Source organism: Ischnura elegans, chromosome 7, assembly GCF_921293095.1.
Source record: "Ischnura elegans chromosome 7, ioIscEleg1.1, whole genome shotgun sequence".
In the NCBI taxonomy this organism is placed as follows: domain Eukaryota; kingdom Metazoa; phylum Arthropoda; class Insecta; order Odonata; family Coenagrionidae; genus Ischnura; species Ischnura elegans.
This window is the reverse complement of record NC_060252.1, coordinates 51,261,144-51,276,084: the sequence shown is the minus strand read 5'-3', so window position 1 is coordinate 51,276,084 and position 14,941 is coordinate 51,261,144. Positions and strand designations below refer to the sequence as shown.

The 14,941-nt window shown below is 43.5% G+C and overlaps 1 protein-coding gene across 2 annotated transcripts in view; it reads left to right on the top strand.

The window, feature by feature from the left end:
* The window catches only part of LOC124162187 (brain tumor protein), a 176,395-nt gene that overhangs the window by 144,064 nt on the left and 17,390 nt on the right, over window positions 1-14,941 (top strand). For both annotated transcript variants that reach the window (XM_046538619.1, XM_046538620.1), the window contains 2 exons: window positions 13,061-13,385; window positions 13,545-14,285. In XM_046538619.1, the coding sequence (XP_046394575.1) occupies window positions 13,080-13,385; window positions 13,545-14,285 (1,047 nt within the window). In that variant the 5' untranslated portion in view covers window positions 13,061-13,079. The remainder of the gene's footprint in view (window positions 1-13,060; window positions 13,386-13,544; window positions 14,286-14,941) is intronic.

The window sequence follows — 14,941 nt, the reverse complement described above, 5'->3', positions numbered from 1 at the left end:
GTGAATTTTTGCTCAACCAGAAAGATTGAGCAAATTAAAGGCGATGAGGCCATCGTTCATTTTCATGCGCTGTTATATCCAAGAAGACATTGAAAAATTTTCAAGCTCGCTCATTAACGCATATGTTGTTGAATAGTGACAGTTGGAAAATTTCGGAAATGTTTCGGCTCCAACATGTGTGTACAAGATGGAAAATATTATTTCTTTTATTTCGCATAGCAACGCTGTACCGTGTGAATAGCTGCGGGGTATTATGGTACTTGGAGGAACGTGCACGTTGTACGAAAATTTTAATTTTCTATAATATTCTTGCGTGAGGAGTTATGAAGAAGATTCAGTCCTTGCCAAACACCCTTGAGGTGGATCGTAGTATATTATGAATGCAGTTATACAAACGGGTATCTACATACATGAAGTTGCCTCCTGTAAAGTGGCCTTATTAATGCACGGGAGTCTAGTTCCATTTCAACATTTTTGTTGTGATTGGGTTCTCCGTTTCATATTCTCTCCGATTTCACTTGTTTTCTCTTGGTCGTTCTAGGATCTCCATTATCATTAAATAGCCCTTGTAGACTCAACATAAACCCGCGCAGCATTTCCATATTCGCCACTTCCGGAGCATTCCATTCTCGTTAATCATTTAGTGTACCCAATGACCCTTGCTGCATTACCACTTTTATTCAATCTCCTTTTGTTATTTCCACTTTCTTCTTCCACTTCTCCCTCACAAGTGGAAAAAGCGATTTCCTCCGCCGTTGAGAATGCTGTCATGGCGACGCACCTTCCATCTGGCGGCGGAAACGGGAGTGGAGCTCCCCGCTCCCCATTCCACATCCTCCCCCTCATACCCCTTCCCCACTTTACCCCTGTTTCTCCTCTCCACCCTCTCTCTCCAGCAAGAGTGAACGATAAGCAGTAGCCTTCTCTCGTTCTCCTTAGCCTCTGTTTTTTATCCCGCATGTAACCCGGCTCTATAACGTCATCGGCAATTCGGTCGAGCCCGTTAAAAACTTCGCGTTGCGTTGATCCAGTGTATTGGTCGGTAGATCGGGGAGGGTGAGCGAAAAGTTTTCATTTGCCACAATGGGCGGCTATATTAATTCGTTTCTTCCTTTGAAATATTGTAGTGGTGCTATTTTGGACTTGCATTTGTATCCAGTGGATATTTTGAGATGAGGAATTAAATCATCCAATTCCAACATCATATATTTTTATTCTATTTTCTCTCGCGAAGATTTCGATTTTTAAAATTATTTTTATGCCTTATTTACAGTTTTTAAGATAAATAAAGGCTTCCATCAATATGGCGGTTGGAAATAACGATAATACAATGAAGTTTTTTTAATCTTTCGAGGATTTCCTATTAGTGGATATGTTTACATTGTAACTAAATTTAAGAAAATTACAGTATTATACGCCACTAGTTATGGAGCCTTAGTCAAAATAACCAATATATAAACTAATCTTTTTGGAATCATAGCAAATGAATGGTCGGTCAAAGTCGTTGGTTCTAGGGAGTTGGCACTTTAGTCGGATGCTTTTTCGGGGTTTTAATATTACAACATCATATTAAAGGTATAGAGATGGTGATGATTAAAGAACATGTAATAATGTCAAAATCTTGGCCGTAATAAATTTTTTAAATGTGGAAAATGGCAAGTAGTTATTTAAAATATGGAAAATTTCCACTCCATCACGCCTGAATCTTCGAGTTTACTTTATCACCCATTCGTATTCCAGCGCAATGCATAAAAGTACTTACATCATAGGATTTCAGGGAGGAACTATTAAAAATATTAAACCACGCATAAACAATTAGAATAATGGAATTCTTTGTGGATCACTGTCGTGTTGGTTCCTCTTTAATATTGCTTGGGAATGGATCTTGATTCTTGTTAGGAGTCGTTGGCGAGTGTTACTCTGGAAACACATTGGAGGCGGGAAGTCGTGGAGCAGGTGGTGGGTGGCGCTTATCACGGCGGAAGTAGCTCTTCTTATGTTGCGCGGATAAGACGGGTGAAACGGCGGCCGGCGTCTCGCCCTCAGCTCTCTTCACACAGTCCCCTTTCCCAGGCGTGTTATTTTTTTGTCTTTTCTCTCGCGCATCTCGTAATCATCTTCTCGCTCATTTTGTTTCGCAATGAATGGGTTCCTTGTGTTTCCTGTCTTTTAACGCCTGAAATTCAGGTCAGATGTGGCCTATCCTTTCAAGTGACTCGTTAAAAACGTTAAAATGTTTCGTTTTTGCAAGTTTATGCTTCCATGTTGCAGGGTGGGTGGTAGTTGTTAAATATTTTTTTTAATGTTACATATTTTCTTATGTTAAATATTTGCAGAGTTATATGGCTGTCCATATTTGAAACGTATGAAATGGGCTGGCACGGTTTGATACGAAGTTTTATTATAAATTTCGATATCGTTTAAAAATATCGGGTATTTGTTCTTTCTATATCGTCAGTACGTTAAAAGGTTATGGAATGCCCTCGACACTAGGTAATTTATCCTAATAGATGCACTCTGAGGAAACAATAGTGCTATTTAACTTACCACCTCTTGCTCTCTTGTATTCATTCAAGGAATCCCAGATCGGAATACGATTACTTCTGGTTCTGATTGAATTACCCCCCGAAAGAATATTAATCTGATTTTTACGGATTAAATTTACCTCTACATCCTATGAAAGCTATTCACTGTTTTTAGATATGTGTCTTTTGCGTCTTTCATTCATCTTAGGCTAATTCCAGTGCACATATTTTTGTTCAAATGTTCTGATTTTAATTAGTTGTTGAAATGTCCGCCGTTTAATAGATTTAGTCAGGTCTAATTTCATTTTGCCATGCTATCGTTTCTACGGGTAATAAAATTTATTTTATTGCTGCATGCAATATTTGAGACTCGTAACTATTCAATTTGTGTGTTCGTTGCAGCGTTTTTTTGGGTTTTGCAATTCAATGTGCTTCCTGTTCAGCGGGTGAACTTATTTCTCACCGCGTTCGCATTTGGCATTGGTCGGCATATTTGGTTCCCGATCCGTTTCTCGTTATTTCACGCCTGCCGAGTGTGACTGTGATTTTATGAGTGGATCCGTAGAGTCTGCCAATCCCACCACCTTTCCCTCGCTCGCATTTCCCATCCCTCGGCCCTCCCCATTGAGCCGTTTGGACCGCTCCAAATGTATGCATATATGCTCGGGCCGCCCTCTATCCTTGAGCCTTTTCCTGCCTCGCCACCCGTCTCTGTGAAAAGGCCTGTCGTCACCTTCCTCATTCCGATCCTTGGCACCGCGAATAGCATTTCGCTCCTGTCCTACTTCCACATCCGTCCGAATCTTTAATCGCCAATTCCACACCTCGTCCATCCAACTCCGTCTTTTCGTCTTGCGGTCGTCGGTCTCGATTTGTATACTGTGCCCGCCTCTAAGGCGTGTTTGGTAGGGTGCACATTAACACCCACATGCCCTTTAAGCTTCCGAGGTGTATTGCTCAATTCTGCTGAAATGCGAGTCACGCGATTACGATGTCTTTAAAGTCATACTTATCTGGAGCAGAAACTTAAAGAAGTAACCGATAGAAGAGTGCATATAGACATAAGGAGAGTCGTTTGATTTTGAAGTTGTTTCGGGTTTCCTACCGGATGAGGCTCTCCAGCTCGGCCATCGAACGTTGGCAGAGATTGAGAGCCTCATCCGGTGGGAAACCCGAAACAACTTCAACATCATCATACGCCGGGAATGCCTCAGATCTTTCTTCAGAGTCGTTGAATGTTTGAAGAGTTATTGTGACAGAGCCGAAATATTGTTAGACTTGTTGTGTTGTCACTAATCTCTCACCAAGTATCATTTATTTATGAGATGGATAAAGTTTTTCTGCTTGGGAAACGCTGTAGCGTATGTTGATACGTAAATTTTCCCTGCGGTTAGCAACAGTTGTATGTCAACGTCAATAAGTCATAGAATATATAGACTTCGTTTGTCGCAACAACTTTGCGCGTATTCAGCGCATCTCTCTATATTTATTATCTTTTTTGCTGTTGGTTACTACTTAAAGCTTCTGTGGAACTTCGAAGAGTCCCTTATATCGAAATCCTGGCTGTGGTTTTCGATATGTTTCACTGATGAGTGGTTTTATCACTTCGAATGCGATAAGTTCTCTTTAGTTACCTCAGTAGACAATTAACTTGGACCGGAAATCGAATCTCGGTCCTTTTTTTTCTGATCAACGAATTATCTGTCTCGGCGACCATTGATTCTCGTAGCAATTTTGAGCTAAATTTTCGTGAACAGGGGTTCACTTCTGTCCCTCTGGCGACTTCGAGCCCACGCTTACGTTCCGACGAAAAATGATCACGGACACCCACGCTCTTGGTCATTTTCGTATGCCCGTGTGTCGTTTGTCGGGGCTTATTTATCCCTGCGCCCTTCCGGACCGGCACCCACCTGCTGCCATCGCTTTCTAGCCGGCTCCGTCCGCTCGTTATTTTCGAATTCACGGTCCCAATATTTTTTTAGGCGGCCAGGAGCGTTGAGCGGTTGGTTTTCCTCCCTGCCTCCCACACTACGGCTTTTCCGGCGTTGCATCGGTGTCCCCGGCCTTCTCGTGCGGATAATGGCGGCCTGTCTCGTCGGCTTGTTCCCTTCATTTTATTATTATTATTAAGAGCGATATGGACTCGTTCTCTTTCCGCGTGGTGTAAGTGGGTGACCGCCTGTTTGTGGGGTGGTCGGCGGTGTTTGTGTTGGTTGTGTCGAGTGGAAAGAATCGCTAAGCGTCGTGTCCCCGGCGATAGGATTCGGTGGCGCGTGATTAGTTGTCGCGAGCTGTCGTTTCATTGTCCTGGCCCGCGCGCGGTTGGTTTGCGTGTCCAGCTCGGGCTGTCCACGCGCGTGCCTTTTGGCACGGTGGCGGAAGCGGTTAGTGTGATGGCTACCGCAGCAGTGCTTGTATTGTGACGGCTTCTGCATCTTCCTGTATGCCTAATTGTCTGTTTTTCTTAATTCCGTATTACGTATTTGTTGTTGCCTTCGAATTTATGTCTGGTTTTATATCTTGTCCATCCAATTAATGACCCACGCCATTACTTTTGAAAATGAAATCGAAGACTAAATTTTGAAATTCGATTGTCTATCAACGTGAACCGGGAAAATACCTTGTTGGTAGGGTTATTTATATATTGGCATGCCCTCTTGCCATGGGTTAATGTGAGGGTGAATTGTTAAATGGGGTTAACAACGAATCATAATGAACGATTTTTTAAGAGTTAAGAGAGCATTGGCCCCCTTCAAAGTGAATTTATTTCCTTCCTTTAAACGAAACTTTCCCGCGTTGATGTGAGCTTCTTTTCGCCTTTAGTGATTAGTCAAATTATTAACAACATTGTATTTTTGGCTGTAGATGGAAAAGGTAGTAAGATGTGTAACTGAGATCAATGGTGTGTGAACTATAGTATAGCGGGTGTGTTAGTCGAGCTACTTATTTGTTGCTCTATCTCAAATTGTGTAGTGTTTGGAGTAAGACCATTTAAAGCATTTTGTAAAAAGAATAGGGAGGAGTTGAGAGAAACCTGACGTCAGCGTTAGCTCTTACATCCTATTCGGTGAATGGAATGAGTGCCCTCACATAACTCCCCAGTAGAGAAACAGATCACTCAGTCAAATTTTGGCACCATTAGAACCCATCGTGTTAGGAGGCAAACCTGCATTGAAGATTGAAATGTTAAGCTTGGGAAAAATAACAAACGTTGGGTTCCACAACTTAAGCTTTAATCGTTGATTAGTTTCGGTACAGTGTATGGAAAGTAGTTGACTATTAAAGGTTTAAGTTGTAGAAAGCAAAGTTCGTTATTTTTTGTAATTTAAAATGGAGTTCTAGAAGGCTCAGGCCTCAATAATTAAGTGCGTGACGTCTTAAGCACTTCATTTTGTTTGGCGATGAGTGGGTGTATGTTATTTCGGGAGAATCTTCCGCTCTTCCTGCTGCAATATGTTTTTGTTTTCCCTTGCGAATCATCCGATGGTCATTCCACGACGTCGCCCAGGGAGTTCTTTTCGTCTTCCGCTGGCGACGCGAAGGACGTATCGATTTCTTCGCATCCGGTCGGAGTAAACAATCTTTTTGGTCGCCGCGTCTGGCCCGTCGCCGCGCCTTGCCTGTCCCAGACTGCGCACATTATTGCCCTCCGCGCGCCGGATGCTTGTGACACGGTTGAAGTGCGTCAAGTTCGGAGGCGGGCGGGTGCAGAGGTGCGTGAAGTGGTGTGGGCCGCTGGGTGGCCTTCCACGCTCTGGGACCCCCCCCCCCCAGGGGCCTGCGACTCTGCTCTTTGTATCCCTCTCTATCTCGACTGGCAAAGGTAAACAAACTGCTCGGACTCCCGCACGCCTCTGCCGCTTTTGCTGCGAAATGATTTCTATGGGCGGTGATGTATGTATAAGGGGGAGGTCGTAGAGTACAGTATGTGTTACCCTCGTTGGATCGTTCGATTAATCGAAGGGCGAGGTTTCGAGGTATCGTCCGTCGACGCTGTGATGGCGATGTGTGATGTTGATGGCTGGTATCGACTTCGATTGCTGATGTTCTAAAATTGTCCGGAATAATCGATTATGGGGTCGCTGATTCTTACTCTGCAATGAGTGATAATAACAGTAATATAGCTCAAAATACTAAGACAGTCTACTGTTGTTGGTTAAGTGTTCGATGACATTTCTCTCCATTTCCGAATTAATTAGTTTGTACTATCGAAAATATCCCTGGAGGTGTATAAATACTTTTGCGGTGGTGGTGGTGGTGGTGAAAAGGACATATTTTATCATAAAATCGCATTGAAGTGAATACGGAGCCCGGTAAGAGTGGAAAAAGCAATGTTTTTCTTAGTTTTATCAATGAAATCACTAAATCATGGCGTCCATCTGATATTGGTACACAATATTTTTGCTTAAATCCACTTTTTTTTTATTTAGAATGCCATGTGTACTTTCTTTGGTTACTTTATTTCTTTTATAATCTGTTTGTTAGTGTTGCTCCCGAAGTACCTCGGGTTATATTTTAATTTTTTTTATTGATTTAAATAGGACTAATGAATGCGATTTTTTCTGCAATTTTTATTTTTGACGGCTCGGCGAGAGAAACAAACCTGGGAAATTATCACGAACAGCGTATTAGCCTCTCTTCCAGATATCAGCTCTTCCCGATTATCCGTGATCCCCCTCTTTCGTGATTATCAAGTGGTAATGGGTGTTCGGCCGCGTATAGCACGCCGCGGTGGGAGATTCTAGGGAGAAAAGGAATGTTGTCGTGGGTATCAAGGTAGGAAGGATGGCGGCGCGGTGCCGTTGCCCCTGGCAACAGGTTCTGACGTCATGGAGGGAGGGGGAGGAGACCCTCAGAGAGGCCGAGGAAGAGCTCTCCTCGCTCCGGCTTTATCGAACGCCGCCGCTGCCGCTAGAACTGTGTGTCGTTCGCGAACGAATCCTCCGAAAATGAATGAATCATGGAAAGCCGATGGAATCCAATATAGAATTCTATATTTCCGCTTTTAATCGGAATCGTTGACTCATTTGTAATCAGTGTATGCTCCGACTGCCATATTGAGGTTATCCGATGGGGAATGTTTGGGCAAGTGTTGGCCACGGTGTGAGGCATTTTTAATACTTGCCGAATTTTCAATACTTCATGGTGCAAAAGTACCCTTAAGGTGTTGCCGAAGCAGTGTTCGGTCTTTTAATTGAAGAAGTAGCCAAGTATCATTCAGTAAATTTGAGTTGAGTTTCGAGTACTCGCGTATTATCTAGACTTGACTGATTGAAAATACATTCTGCTATATTGGTCACAAGTAGGACGCAAGAAACAATATCCGTTTGTGTGGAAATGTAGAAAAAATAAAATTTCTACTTATGAATCCATGAATGATTAACGGGTGCAATTAATTCATAAATATTTGGGATTATCGAAGAGGCTTTGCGTCCTGGAAATGATTTTAGTGCGTACCCCGTGTAAAACGGCCGATATCAAGTTTTCAATACTTAACTACTATGGCAAATTTTTTTAGATGAGGAACGGAGGAGATAAGGTATAGATGGAGCGAGTACTTAGCTTGGAAGGGGTGTCGAAAACAGTGTTAGATGTAGAATGTTGTGTAAAATAGAATGCGATATCGCAAAATCTTTTCGTCTTCTATTTTACACAACATTCTACATCTAACACTGTTTTCGACACCCCTTCCAAGCTAAGTACTCGCTCCATCTATACCTTTATCTCCTCCGTAAGAGAATATTTGATTTTGAGAATATGAGCGATTTGAAGATTCGAATCATTCGCTTGATCCCAATCGTGTGTACCGAATCATCGGAATGAGCCGAAATTCCCACCTCCGCTCATGGGTGATGCAGTGCTCTGCCGAGAGGTGGCGCCTGGGTATGCCCAAAAGCAGGGGGGCGCCATGGGTTCTGTACGAGTGTAGGGCCGGCGGTGTTCATGCAAGCCGGCTCCCCCTCCCTCCGTCCGCTTGCCTGCCCTGGGCCAATGTGGCGCGCAGGCGGGGAGGGTTTGAGGAGAAGGGGGGGGGGGGCTCTGTGGATATCATCTCCTCTCCCTGCTGCTGGAAGTGCTCCTCCCACGCCTTCTGCGTTCCATGTTTACGTTTGACCAGCTGTCGCGCCGCCGCCACAGCAGAGTTTGGGGACGTCTTTCGGCGGAATTCTGATGCGAATCGTCGATGGTTGTCATATCTTCATTCTTGGGCGCATTCAATGAAAATATTATGAGTAAATCCTCGAGGTGTGCAGTTCTATTATGAAAATATAATTGTTGTCGTGCGTCAAATCGGATAATTCAAGCGTGATGGAGTGGAATTTTTCCATATTGAAATATATGCCTGCAATTTTCCACGATTATAATATTTTTTACGACCTAGGTTTCAATGTGACTACGTATTCTTGAAGATCATCTGCAACCTCAACGCATCATCTTGAAGATATTGTGGTAAAATTGAAGTCTAGGTCGTTTTAAATTTTATAATCGTGTAAGATAGCAAGTATATATTGCAATATTCTACTCGTGCGTTCCGCAATGACTTTTATAACATTCCATGGATAATGAATTGATAATGGTATGTGTGTTTTACGGTTGGATATAAGTTGTCATTGTGTTACGTGAAGTGGTTTTATATTCCTATATTGTGGTTCCACGAATTTACGCCGTGAACCTTAATCAGAAACTTAGTCAGAACCTTACCCCCATACGGTCAATGCGTATATGGCACATCAACTTGTAGTCAATCGTTCGTTAGTTAATAGGCATTCATCTGTTAAATTAACCTCTCTGTTTTACTATATGATAAAAGTAAATGATTTCGAATTTGATCAGAAGGACCTAAGTGATAAGGAAAGATGAGTGCAATAGGAAGGTAGAACATTTTCATCTCGTGAAAATACCGTCGCATTATGCATATTATCTTTCTTGCTGCTTTAAAGGATCTGTAGTTCAATCTATTATTGAATTGTTAAGAAAATGGTTATTCATCCTTCAATCTGAGTTTGTAGAGTGTCGTTGTCATTGATGTGAATTCGTCTGCGTTAACCGTGTCGGGATGTCGAATTTATTTGTCAGGAAAAATAAGGAATCCTTCCCGAAAATGGGGGAGCCTAAGTCTGCTAACTAATTCGTGTCATTGACTTCACCAAAAATTAACTTGTTTGCCGACCTGTGTTAGCAATGGATTGACGGAAATAGGAAATTGGATCTCAGCTTTTGTGGGTCTTCTTTATTTGGTCTTGTTTTCTGTTAGCCAATTTCGGTATCTCGTTTAGCCGAGAAAAACAATCTGAATGCGTACAAGCGTTTAGGATACTTAAGAAAACAGTCCTTATTGAAGGCGAGTGCAAAAATTAGACTAGCACTGTAGGTATCATTACCTTTCTATCTTGGATGCGTTGTATCATTGTTTTAAAGCATTTGATGATATGTATAACAGGAGTAAATACTAGACGTTTGTTAGTTTTATACCATGCTGTAGGATGGAGTTGTGAAACGGAGAGGAAAAGGGGCGAGGTAATTCTTGACGTAGTGTTAGAGGAAAATATTTGCGATGGAGATGAATCAAGTGGGTTGTGATGGACCGTGCGTGCTTAAAGGGACGAAGAAAAGAATCAATATTCCATTGTATGACGGAAAAGTGATAGAACTGTTTAAAGTAAACAGGAAATGTGAGGACTGAATGAAAGTACAGGGATTGGGTGAAGAGTCTGGCCATTGTCCAATATGATGAAAGATACAGAACTGAAGTCATGTTGTGCGAATCGGAGTGTCAATAGATGCTAGGCTTCCATGACAGCCTTCTATGGACGCTCTTGATTTCACAGATTGAAGAAATCTGTAGCTAAAATTGCTAACTAGAATCTAGTTTTTGAAGTGGATCACTTGGCTTCAAATATATCAGCCAATGAGTGAAGTTCCTTGATGCCTGCCGAGAAAGGTGGGTGGGAGTATTGGAGGGGCTTGAAAAAAAACAGCGGTTTTTATTTGTTTCCATTTAGTGATGGTCAACATAGTTTCATTTTCATTGCTTTTTTGAGAAAATAAGATTTATTTCAAGGATAGCAGACACATTTACTGGTACATAATACCCTAAGAGCCATCTCTATGGTGGAAGTAATGTGTGTAACATGCGTGTAATTGTACTAGAAATCAATTTTTCGTACGCCAGCCGCCATCACATGACTCTTTTAAGGCCTTTTTACACGATGCATTAACACGTACGAGTTAATGTAAGTTTGCGTGAATGATTTTTGTGGACTGGAACGGAACATGTGCGAATGCATGAAACAAATTAGAACAGGTTCTATTTTCTGTGCATGCATTCGCACAAGTTAGGTGGCTACACGGTGCATTTTGGCGTTCATACATTTAGACATTATCCCGTACGTGTTAATGTACCGTGTAAACAGGCCTTTAGTGTTGAAACGATTACATGCTGCAGACGACGGTCTTACAAGTAGTGATAGGATTTTCCGCTATATCGCTGATATATTTACGTTAATGCTTCGCTGACTCTGCTGCGTTAGCTTCACTATTGTTTATTATGTTCCTACTAGTGCTTGAATTTATTTTACGCCGGTTTATGCTGGCGTCATTGGAGGGAGGCGTGCTTGTTTGGAGGGGTAAGGAAGGAAGGAAGCCGGCCGGCGTGGATGCATTTCCCGTGCGTAAAACCGCCGCCGCCCCGCGCACCCTCTGTTGCACAAGCTCGGAACTACGGCGCCGTGCCGGCCTCCCTTCGTTTACGAGTGCGGGCAGGGAGAAGGCAGGGGCTGTCGTATTTCGTACGGCCGTGCGTACCCGCGTTTGCTCTCATCGATCTGCGCGTTCATTTCTTTTCTTCCTTGCATCTCCCACCCCTCCTGCCTTTATTCCCGTCTCCCTCTTGATCCTTTCTCGTGCAGCACGCTCACAACACGCAGGGGGAGGCTATATACCCCCTCACACCCCTCAAATAGTTCTCCTTAACCACCCTCTCTACCCTACCCTACTCTCTCTCCTCCTATCCGCCCCTCCGGCCAGACAAGCCACCCCATTCGTCGCCGTCAAAACATACCACCCCTTACTTCCCCTATTCCCCATTCTCGAAAGTTCTCTCCACCCTCACTTCAACCCCGTGCTTTCCACCCCTGCTTTATTACAATCTCCCATCTCTTCAGTCCTACCAGAGCCTGGCTCGAATACCCCTCAAGGGAAACCTCCCCCAACAGTAAGTCTTCCTACCGTGTCCAGGATCGTGGTTGTCCTCATTGGCGTTTCCTCTAGGAAGGGAACGTCATCCTCAGCTCTTATTCCCATTTATGAGTAAATAATAATATGTCTGGCTGGAATCTAGAAGTTTGTTTAGTTTTAAGCCCAAGGCGTATAAGTTCCGGGAATCAGCTTGTTTTAACATGTGTAAGCTCTTCTGTTACTCGAGCATTTCTTGGTGTTGGGAGGAAATTTCGTTTTCTCCTCGTTGGCTATTGAAAAAAAGTAGAGGTGGAAGCTGAGAAGGTAGTCTTTGAGGAAGACCTCCAGTGCTTTGCGCGAATAATGTTCAGGGTGGAGGCCAGCAGATCGTGATGAGAGTGGCTCGAACGAAAATGGTTCTGTGTCAACTACTGTCCTGAGGTACTTACTGGCAGCAAATTTGGCTTCCGTGGAATGCGTTTTAAAGAAACTAAAATCACACCGCTTAGCATTTTCAGGTTAGGTTTTTTCATTATATTTGACGGAGCTTCCACTGGTTCTCCTGCAGCGAGGAGGGAACGGGATAGGGTTTATGCTCTTGGGTTGTGCTAGGAGTCGGTTCAGTTGACGGGAGGGGTGCGGCAAGGTTGCCGTCAACGTGTTCTCATGTTCCGTCGTGTTTGGCGTCTGCGCCCAGGTCGCGTCGCCCGCATATGTAATCTGGAGAAAGTGTTGAGGCGACCTCTAGGCGGAGGAGTCGGTGTTGTCGGGACTCTGCTAATTGGATCAAGGCGATTCCATTTCGGTGAATGTGAAGGGCATGCCTGGCTGAAAGTGCGCGTGTTTGACACACTCTTTAGCAATACGCCGAGTGATGATCGTAACAAGCAAGGAATATTGCGTGAGTGGATGTTATGAATGTGGCTAATGGAATAGTCCGTAAAATATTGATCACTTGGGGCCTGAATGAAAGGTTTTCTATGCTGTAAATATAAATCGAGATTGTAAAATCGTCTATAAAATGCGAAGAAACTCATTTAAGACAAAGCACTTTAGAGCGTCAATGAGTACAACTGTTGAAGGTTGAAACTTGAAAGGACTGAGTAATTTTTTTTTCTTCTGGCCTTCTACCTCTCTTGGTACGATATTGAAATACAGTGATCGCAATTTAACCTCCAGGTGGATAGTAACTTCCAGCACAGCTTTATTTTACATTGATTAATGATAATTGTAGCTCTTGCTTACGTATTTTTGTTGCAATAAGTAAATCGTTCAAGCATATGTCAATCTATTTTTAATATGATTCAAGACTGAAGGCCTGAGATACTAATATATCTTTGCCTTCTCTTCCTACACAGGGATGACGGTTGATTGAAGATGGCCTCTCCGACTCCGTCGTTGGAATCATTGCCTGGAGCAAACTCTCTTGGTTCATTGGTTGATCATCTTGATTCCCCAACCTTACTCCCCCTTGGAAACTTGGACACAACATCATCGGTCATTGGAGGCTGCACTGGTGGCGGAAGCAGCAGTAGCAGTGTGAAGAGTGTGGGCAGCAGCACCAGTGGTGGAGGAAGCAACACGAGCATCAACAGCGGGAGTCACGGAGGCTGCTTTCCCTCTGGTGCTCCTCCTCTTAGCACCAAATGCTCTCTCTGCCATGAGACCTTTACTGTGCCAAAGGTGAGAGGACATGACTTCAATTAGTTTCCTGGTGACAGGTGGATAAATATCCTTGGTTGGGAGAGATGATGAAATTTTTTTTTGCAAATTGTTGATTACATCGGCAAACCAAGCTCATAAAATGTATCTATCTGCGATGTGCCCATCTTCAACATATAGGTACTGCCTTGCTGCTTACGAACTTTCTGCGCCCCTTGTCTGGAGAAACAACAAGAGCGACCGGACCGTGTGACTTGCACCCAGTGTCACACAGAGAGCACCTTATCATCCCAGGGCGTTGCGGGGCTCCTTGCGGACTACGCAGTCGCTAACGTCTTAGAGGCGGCTGCCCTGGAATCAGCTGGTGGGTTCTCTTGCTCATCGTCGTCGTCTTCTTCATCGTCGTCTTCGGGCATCGGGAGTGGCAGTGGAGATCACGACCCCCACTGCACGGGCTGCAAGAGTAAAGAGTCGAGTGCTGTCGGGCACTGCCTCGACTGCGCAAATTACTTGTGCCCCAACTGCGTGATGGCTCACCAGTATATGCACTGTTTCGACGGCCACAGGGTTCTCTCACTGGGTGAGCTGCAGCAGCATGTTAAGGAGGAGGGTGGGTCAGGGAAGCTGCCGGGGGTCTTGAACGGTACCAGTGATGAGAAGACTGTGGTTTGCCCGAGACACAAGGGTGAGCCTCTCAAGTACTTCTGCCGCACTTGCAGCGTGCCAGTCTGCAAGGAGTGCACACTGATGGAGCATGGTCCAGGAGCAGGTGGGGGAGTGCACGAGTGTGAGAGGCTGAGCGTGGAGGCTTGTCAGGCGCAGGTTGAGTTGGTGGCCAGTGCTGTCCGAGAAGGCAAGGCCAAAGCCTCTGACATCCGTGTGGCTCTGAAGAATCTTGACCATACCACATCTCGTCTACAGGTATGCTTCCTCTTTCTGGCGAAATTAGAGTTTTGGGCTCAGAGTATGTACACACTTGCCTTACAAGCCAATGAGTGATGTTCACTTCTCAAAAATTAATTTGGCGAAGCATGAGTACAATATTGTTACAATTAATGCTATTGTAATTATTTACTTGTTAAATCATAGATTGCTTCCTGTAATTTTCCATGTCTTTTGATATCGATACAAATATAAACTCAGATAATGATCTGATCTATGATGGGCAGGAATGTATTTAAAACTATTCAGGCAAGTGTTACAAGTGGGTTTGTAACTACTGAGTAACTTTCATATGTCTGAGGCCAAATTTAGTGAAAGAGAACCTTGGGATAGCTTGTTTTATGGTCAGTTGTATTTATTTTTGTTTTGATGGATAATGTCTGGAAAGTATGCATGTTTTATAGCCTTTTAGTAAGTGAAAATATCCTTGCACTATGTTTTTTATCATTGCCTAGAATTTTAAATGTTACATTTTTTAATGGAGCTTGCTTAATTTTTATCATGATTATTACATGATTTGCAAAGTGCATGAGATGGCAATAGTAATTTTGGTGGAACCTTCGCATAATATAGGCATTAGTTGCATTGCACCAGTGATGGTTAAATGGATAAGAAAACTTTTTTTCTAAATTCAG